The sequence below is a fragment of the Lucilia sericata genome, unplaced genomic scaffold (assembly GCF_015586225.1).
Source record: "Lucilia sericata isolate MDLA Ls3-8-SP2 unplaced genomic scaffold, ASM1558622v1 Contig000906F_arrow, whole genome shotgun sequence".
NCBI classification, from domain to species: domain Eukaryota; kingdom Metazoa; phylum Arthropoda; class Insecta; order Diptera; family Calliphoridae; genus Lucilia; species Lucilia sericata.
The window spans coordinates 55,001-64,244 of NW_023994893.1; the positions used below are offsets into that span (position 1 = coordinate 55,001).

The following is a 9,244-nucleotide window of genomic DNA, read 5'->3' on the forward strand; positions in this document are numbered from 1 at the left end:
AATATCAAACCTAACATTTAATATTTGGATTTTAAATATGGATTTTTGAAAATGGTAATAGTCGTAAGTACAGTAGGTAAAGATTTTTGTTTAGAAACTAGAATGAATTGACAACAAACGATAATAATAGAAGTTTCTAAAAAGATTATGGCAAAACTTTTTAAAATTTGATTATTTTTGTAAAACTGGTTGTATAACACTACTAAACTAAATCATTTAAATTAGTTTCCATTTAAGGAATTTTTGAATTTTTTTTAAAAGTGTTTTAGGTTAAATCAACATGAACACAAATATCCGACTTTATTTAAAACCTAGATGAGACCTTAAAGTTTAGTTTGTAATCTTGATCGATCATTGTATAAATTTAAGATTTCACAACATTTTGTAAGCCACTTTCAGAAGCCCCGTTTTAAAATTTTCCTGCCCAAAATTTAATTTTCTTCATAAATATCTAACCATTTTTATAGCAAATATAACCAACACGTGCTGTGGTTTTAACAGCAGAAACGAAAAAAACAAGTTTGTTGGTAATAAAATCAACACACACACACACACACACATTGAAAATAAATTTTGTGAATGGACCTTGAACTGTGACTTGTAAAAGTACCACTTTCTTTTATTTTTATCTTATTTCTTGTTTTTTTTTTTAACATATCCAATAGTTAAAGCTTTATGGTACTTATACATATTTATATAGTTTTTGTTTCTTTCCTGTTCGTCTTCCTCATCGTAGTCATCCGATGTAAGATTCATACAATAAAAATTTAGTTTTGAAAAGAAAAAACTAGAACAATTTTGTGTGTTGACTTGATTGCACTTGATTTTTTTTGTTTAAAACAAAACAATAAAAATAAATTGATTTTAGGAATTCTTTTGGCTTAAAATATTTTTTGGAATTTTTTGCATACCGATACTTAAATTTACAGTGGTTCCAACTTCGGCTGATAAAAGCTTTTAAATACAAAATTGCCTTAGTCCAGAAATAGATGCTAGACATAGACTAGACGTAGACTAGACATAGACTAGACATAGACTAGACATAGACTAGATATAGACTAGACATAGACTAGACATAGACTAGACATAGACTAGACATAGACTAGACATAGACTAGACATAGACATAGACTAGACATAGACATAGACTAGACATAGACTAGACATAGACTAGACATAGACTAGACATAGACTAGACATAGACTAGACATAGACTAGACATAGACTAGACATAGACTAGACATAGACTAGACATAGACTAGACATAGACTAGACATAGACTAGACATAGACTAGACATAGACTAGACATAGACTAGACATAGACTAGACATAGACTAGACATAGACTAGACATAGACTAGACATAGACTAGACATAGACTAGACATAGACTAGACATAGACTAGACATAGACTAGACATAGACTAGACATAGACTAGACATATAGACATAGACTAGACATAGACTAGACATAGACTAGACATAGACTAGACATAGAATAGACATAAAATAGACATAGAATAGACATAGAGTAGACATAGACTAGACATAGAATAGACATAATATAGACATAGAATAGACATAGAGTAGACTTAGACTAGACTAGACTAGACATAGACTAGACATAGACTAGACATAGACTAGACATAGACTAGACATAGACTAGACATAGACTAGACATAGACTAGACATAGACTAGACATAGACTAGACATAGACTAGACATAGACTAGACATAGACTAGACATAGACTAGACATAGACTAGACATAGACTAGACATAGACTAGACATATACTACACATAGACTAGACTAGACATATACTAGACATAGACTAAGCAATAGACTAGATATAGACTAGACATAGACTAGACATAGACTAGACATAGACTAGACATAGACTAGACATAGACTAGACATAGACTAGACATAGACTAGACATAGACTAGACATAGACTAGACATAGACTAGACATAGATAGACATAGACTAGACATAGACTAGACATAGACTAGACATGACTAGACATAGACTAGACATAGACTAGCCATAGACTAGACATAGACTAGACATAGACTAGACATAGACTAGACATAGATAGACATAGACTAGACATAGACTAGACATAGACTAGACATAGACTAGACATAGACTAGACATAGACTAGACATAGACTAGACCTAGACTAGACATAGACTAGACATGACTAGACATAGACTAGACTAGACATAGACTAGACATACACTAGACATATACTTGACATAGACTAGACTAGCACATAGACTAGACATACACTAGACATAGACTTGACATAGGGCCTAGACATAGACTAGACATAGACTAGGACATAGACTAGACATAGACTAGACATCGACTAGACATAGGACTAGACATAGACTAGACATAGACTAGAAATAGGACTAGACATAGACTAGACATACGACTAGACATAGGACTAGAAATAGACTAGACAATAGCCTGACATAGGACTAGACTAGACTAGTCATAGACTAGACATAGACTAGACATAGACTAGACATAGGACATAGACTAGACATAGACTCAGACATAGACTAGACATAGACTAGACATAGACTAGACATTAGACTAGAACATAGACTAGACATAGACTAGACATAGGACCTAGACATAGACTAGACCATAGACTAGACATAGACTAGACATAGACTAGACATAGACTAGGTACATAGACTAGACATAGACTAGACATAGACTAGACATAGACTAGACATAGAATAGACAAGATAGACATAGACTAGACATAGACTAGACATAGACTAGAACATAGACTAGACAAGACAGACATAGGACTAATAGACTACTAGACTAGACATAGACTAGACATAGACTAGACATAGACTAGACATAGACTAGACATGGACTAGACATGAACTAGACATAACTAGACATAGACTAGGACATAGACCAGACATAGACCAGACATAGACCAGACATAGACCAGACATAGACCAGACATAGACCTGACATAGACCTGACATAGACCAGACATAGACCAGACATAGACCAGATATAGACCAGACATAGACATAAACTGGACATGGACTAGACATAGGATAGATATAGACTAGACATAGACTATAAACTAAATTACATTAAACATATTGAATCTACACTTTCAACAAATTTCAACTCAACATCATTACATCTAAAATACGCATTAATTTCATATTGATTTTTATTTATTTATTTTGCAATATGGTTTTTTGCACATTTGCAATATTTACACTGAAAGTATTAATTACAATTTTTATATTTTCCTAAAATGATATCATCATTACCATGAATGTAAAAAATAAACTCCAGTTGTTTGTATAAGATTTTATCGTTAATAAATTTCCGATAACTGTATTAGAATGTAATAACAACTATTCTTCGTTTTTTTTGCCATTTTTTATGGGTTTGTTAACTAGCCATATTTTTTATTATTTACCTAAAACTAACAAAACTCATTGACGTTATTCAATCACTATAATATTTGCATTTATTTTGTTAATAATAAATCGCAAAAAAAAACAAAAAAAATCTAGGCATAAATATTCTCAGAAAACTTAAATCAATAATAATTTTTAAAATAAATATTTACCACCAAACACTTATTGACACACATGTTTTAATTGAATATAATAAAATAATGTCATTAACATTTAGTACATCCTTTACGCGATTACGATTATTTTGATGTTTGACTTATTTGTTATTTCTGACAAATTACTAGAATTATCTTGGCGTTTTGTTTGTAATTTAAACTAGAAGCTTATTAGTTAAGAATAGTTTAAAATAAATTTGCAATAATAATGATGATTATGAGTTAATAGCGTGGTATAATTTTTACACTTGTTAAGAAGGAGGTCTTCTTAATAGCTAATGAGATTAACTACGTTTTGTAGTTTTTAAGAGTGCAACTACAATTACTAGACATAGAGTAGATATAAGCCAGGCATATACCAGACTTGATATAGGACTAGACAGAGACAATACATAGACTAGAATTAGACTAGATAGAAACTAGACGTAGACTAGACATAGACTAGGACAGAGACTAGACATTAGACTATCAATAGACTATACATTAGACTTATTACATCGCCTAGACATAGACTCGGAATAACATAGACTCTAGGACATAGACTAGGACATAGACTAGACATAGACTTAGGACATAGAATAGACATAGACTAGACATTAGACTAGGACATAAGAATAAGATAGACATAAGGACTAGACTTATAGGACTATACATAGGACTAGACATAGACTAGGACCTATAGACTAGACATTAGACTAGACATAGATAGACATAGACTAGACATAGACTAGACATAGACTAGACATAGACTAGACATAGACTAGACATAGACTAGACATAGACTAGACATAGACTAGACATAGACTAGACATAGACTAGACATAGACTAGACTAGACATAGACTAGACATAGACTAGACATACTAACATACATAGACTAGACATAGACTAGACATAGACTAGACATACTAGACTAGACTATAGACTAGACATAGACTAGACATAGACTAGACATAGACTAGACATAGACTAGACATAGACTAGACATAGACTAGACATAGACTAGACTAGACTAGACATAGACTAGACATAGACTAGACATAGACTAGACATAGACTAGACATAGACTAGACATAGACTAGACATAGACTAGACATAGACTAGACATAGACTAGACATAGACTAGACATAGACTAGACATAGACTAGACATAGACTAGACATAGACTAGACATAGACTAGACATAGACTAGACATAGACTAGACATAGACTAGACATAGACTAGACAGACTAGACATAGACTAGACATAGACTAGACATAGACTAGACATAGACTAGACATAGACTAGACATAGACTAGACATAGACTAGACATAGACTAGACATAGACTAGACATAGACTAGACATAGACTAGACATAGACTAGACATAGACTAGACATAGACTAGACATAGACTAGACATAGACTAGACATAGACTAGACATAGACTAGACATAGACTAGACATAGACTAGACATAGACTAGACATAGACTAGACATAGACTAGACATAGACTAGACATAGACTAGACATAGACTAGACATAGACTAGACATAGACTAGACATACTAGACATAGACTAGACATAGACTAGACATAGACTAGACATAGACTAGACATAGACTAGACATAGACTAGACATAGACTAGACATAGACTAGACATAGACTAGACATAGACTAGACATAGACTAGATAGACTAGACATAGACTAGACATAAATATATATCAGACTACACTAAAGTACAGATATTAGGCTAGACTACAGTCCAGACCATAGACTAGAAATGTCTATTCTTTGCGATAGTTTTGTTTCCAACTAAATATGACAATAACTGTCATTTAATTGAATAATTTCGCTTAAATATCATTAAAATGATTGTATGCAAATAAACCAATTATAAGTAATTTATATTTACTTTTTCACTAAATGAAATTGTTTATTCATTTAATTTCTTTCAACTGCTTTCTTGATCAAAAAGATACTTGTACACAATAAAAAACTTTATAATAATAAAGAGTTTTCTCTTGATTATTGACTGCGTGACAGTGGTGTAATGCAACAAATAAATATATAATTATTATTTTCATTACAACAATTTAATGTCATATTTGTATAAATGTGTGTCAATTTTGCCACCAGTAGTGAATAGTGGTTTTTTTCCCGACAAAATTATACCTTTTAAAATGATTATTATCATTTAATAGTATTTACAGTTTTTCTATTAAATATTTAACGTTGAGTATTAATAATAAAACTTTAGCAAAAAAAAAAAAAAAAAAAAAACAATAATGACATGTGTATAAGTATTACATTAAATGTAAAATGTATATTAATGACATTTATATGCTAATGATGACAATAAGCGTCAATAATCAAAATTTTTAATTAAAATTGTAATTAGAACTTAAAATAAATTAAATATTTTAATTTTAATATTCAATTTTATTCAACTTACCGTGGACGACTTTGCATAAATGTTGACCACCAAATATCACCAACATATAAATGCCGCAATAGTAAAATACCCAGGTCCAATTTTCCACCATCCATTTGCGTGTGCGTTGATGTATGAAATCATTTTCGAAATCGAAAATATATGAATAATTTGGTGTAACACTTATGTCCATATTGATCATGATGATGATGATGTTATTTTGTTTTGTTTTATTCTAAAGTATTAATTAATTTTTGTTTTTTAAATAACTTTTTTTTTTATAAATTCTTTTTTTATAAATTAAAAAAACAAACTTAAAATTAGTTAAATAACTTTAATTTTTGTGTTTTATTAAAAATAATTTTGTATCTAAAATTATTTGTGTTCTTTTTTTAAAGAAATTTCTTTAAATTATTTTCAAGGTGTAGAAGCGCACTTTAAAATTACTTAAATATTTTATTTTGTATTTCTATTAAATGTTGATTTGAAAACACTCTGTAAAGAAGAAAAATTAATAAAAAAAAAAATAATTATTAGAATTTGTTTAATTTTACATAAGAGAAAAGTTTTATTTTAAATAAAAGTGCAAATTTATTGATTTTCAGAATGATAATATATCTATAGTCTAGTTTATAGTCTAGTTTATAGTCTAGTCTATAGTCTAGTCTATAGTTTAGCCTATAGTCCAGTCTACAGTCTAGTCTATAGTTTAGCCTATAGTCCAGTCTACAGTCTAGTCTATAGTCTTGTCTATAGTCTAGTCTATATTCTAGTCTATAGTCTAGTCTATAGTCTAGTCTTTAGTCAAGTCTATAGTCAAGTCTATAGTCAAGTCTATAGTCTAGTCTATAGTCTAGTCTATAGTCTAGTCTATAGTCTAGTCTATAGTCTAGTCTATAGTCTAGTCTTTAGTCAAGTCTATAGTCAAGTCTATAGTCAAGTCTATAGTCTAGTCTATAGTCTGGCTATAGTCTAGTCTATAGTCTAGTCTATAGTCTAGTCTATAGTCTAGTCTATAGTCTAGTCTATAGTCTAGTCTATGGTCTAGTCTATAGTCTAGTCTATAGTCTAGTCTATAGTCTAGTCTATAGTCTAGTTTATAGTCTAGTCTATAGTCTAGTCTATAGTTTAGCCTATAGTCCAGTCTACAGTCTAGTCTATAGTTTAGCCTATAGTCCAGTCTACAGTCTAGTCTATAGTCTTGTCTATAGTCTAGTCTATATTCTAGTCTATAGTCTAGTCTATAGTCTAGTCTTTAGTCAAGTCTATAGTCAAGTCTATAGTCAAGTCTATAGTCTAGTCTATAGTCTGGCTATAGTCTAGTCTAGTCTAGTCTATAGTCTAGTCTATAGTCTAGTCTATAGTCTAGTCTATAGTCTAGTCTATGGTCTAGTCTATAGTCTAGTCTATAGTCTAGTCTATAGTCTAGTCTATAGTCTAGTCTATAGTCTAGTCTATAGTCTAGTCTATAGTCTAGTCTATAGTCTAGTCTATAGTCTAGTCTATAGTCTAGTCTATAGTCTAGTCTATAGTCTAGTCTATAGTCTAGTCTATAGTCTAGTCTATAGTCTAGTCTATAGACTATAGTCTAGTCTATATTCTCGTTTATAGTCTAGTCTAAAAAGTACATTATAGTCTAGAGTCTACTTTATAGTCTAGTCTAGTCTATAGTCTACAAAAAGTTTTCTTTATTTTTGTAAAATAAAATTTCATATTTCCATCCCTGTTAACAATAATTTTACTCATTCCCCTTTTTCTAATTTCTTTACATTCTTCTCTCTTTGTCAATTTTGTTTTGCTAAATAAAAACCACAAATGTTTGTTTTTAGTCATAAAACATGTATTTTTCTATTTATTTTATTTATAACCAAAATAAATCAAATTATTTATTTATTAAATAAACACGTTTTTCATTGCAATTAAGTAATTTTTAAAATAAACCACTAAAAGTTTAAAAAATTCTTGGGAAACAAACACGAAACCAAATAGAATTCCAAAAATGTAAATTAGTCATTCATGATTTCATTCGTAGATTTTCCATTATAATTTATATTTTACAATAGAAAATATTTTACATTATTGTAATAGTTTTTCTATTTATAAACAATTTGTTTCTAACCATGATACAACCATTATTGTTTTATTATGGTTTCTAACTAAAAACTTTATACAACATGCTTGAATAGACAATAATACATTTTATTGTTTATAATTTTTGCAAAAACAAAACAAAAAACATGTTGTTGTCAACAAAATTATTTTTAATTTAAAATTTGTTTCCCTTTTAATTTTATTATAAGTTTACCTTGTAATTAATCCCACACGCACCATGTGCTTTTATTATTTGTTCTATTCTTATGTATTATTATATTTATATCTTTTAGATAAATATTTAAGTCTTTTTATTTAATATTTGTCGTAAGTATTTCCTACCCCCATAAAAAATAGATAATTCCCCTATAAAGTACTTTTTTGCACATTTCTTTTTTCGCTCTCTCTTTGTGTTACTCTCATTTACTGAACTCTCTGTTTTTATAGTTTATTTCTTTTTAACAAAAATCTTAAGTTGTTTTATTTGTTTATTTTTTTAGGTGGTGCTTTTGTTTGTTTTCAGCCCCCGAGGGGAGTTTTTCCAAGTAATTTTTTATATTTTTTGTAATATAAAGTTTTGTTTGTGTTGTTATTGTCAAGTTATTGGTCATACTGGCGGCATAGTGGTAGTAATATCACATTTTTTCAATAATTTTTGGCCGTAATATAGAATTTTGTTCACCGGTATAATGTAAATATTAGTACATATTAGGGTGTTTCCATCATCATATAGAGTGGAGTAAACCGAAGACCATAGACTGGCCTTCCAATATAGAGTGAACTATTGACAATACTACAGACTAGAGATGGATCAGCCAAATGACCAAACTATAAATCTGACTAAGCTATAGAGCGGACGACTGCTCATAGACTGAACTAGATATAACGACCACTATCGACAACATTATAGACTAGACTATAGACAAAACAATAGACTACACTACAGTACTATACTACATAATATACTATAGACTATATACTAGACAATAGACTAGATTATACAATAGACTACAGACTAAACTATAGACTAGACTATAGACAATACTAAAGAAAAGATTATAAACAAGAGAATATACTATACTACAGACAAGACCGTAGACTAGATTATAGACTAGA

The 9,244-nt window shown here is 29.8% G+C and overlaps 1 protein-coding gene across 1 annotated transcript in view; it reads right to left on the reverse strand.

Moving 5' to 3' along the window:
- The window catches only part of LOC119608969 (elongation of very long chain fatty acids protein 6), a 32,695-nt gene extending 26,316 nt beyond the window's left edge, over window positions 1–6,379 (reverse strand). Inside the window, 2 exon segments of the mRNA XM_037963619.1 lie at window positions 6,059–6,077; window positions 6,080–6,379. Of these exon segments, the coding sequence (XP_037819547.1) occupies window positions 6,059–6,077; window positions 6,080–6,239 (179 nt within the window). The 5' untranslated portion in view covers window positions 6,240–6,379.
- Window positions 6,380–9,244: the final 2,865 nt, after the last annotated feature.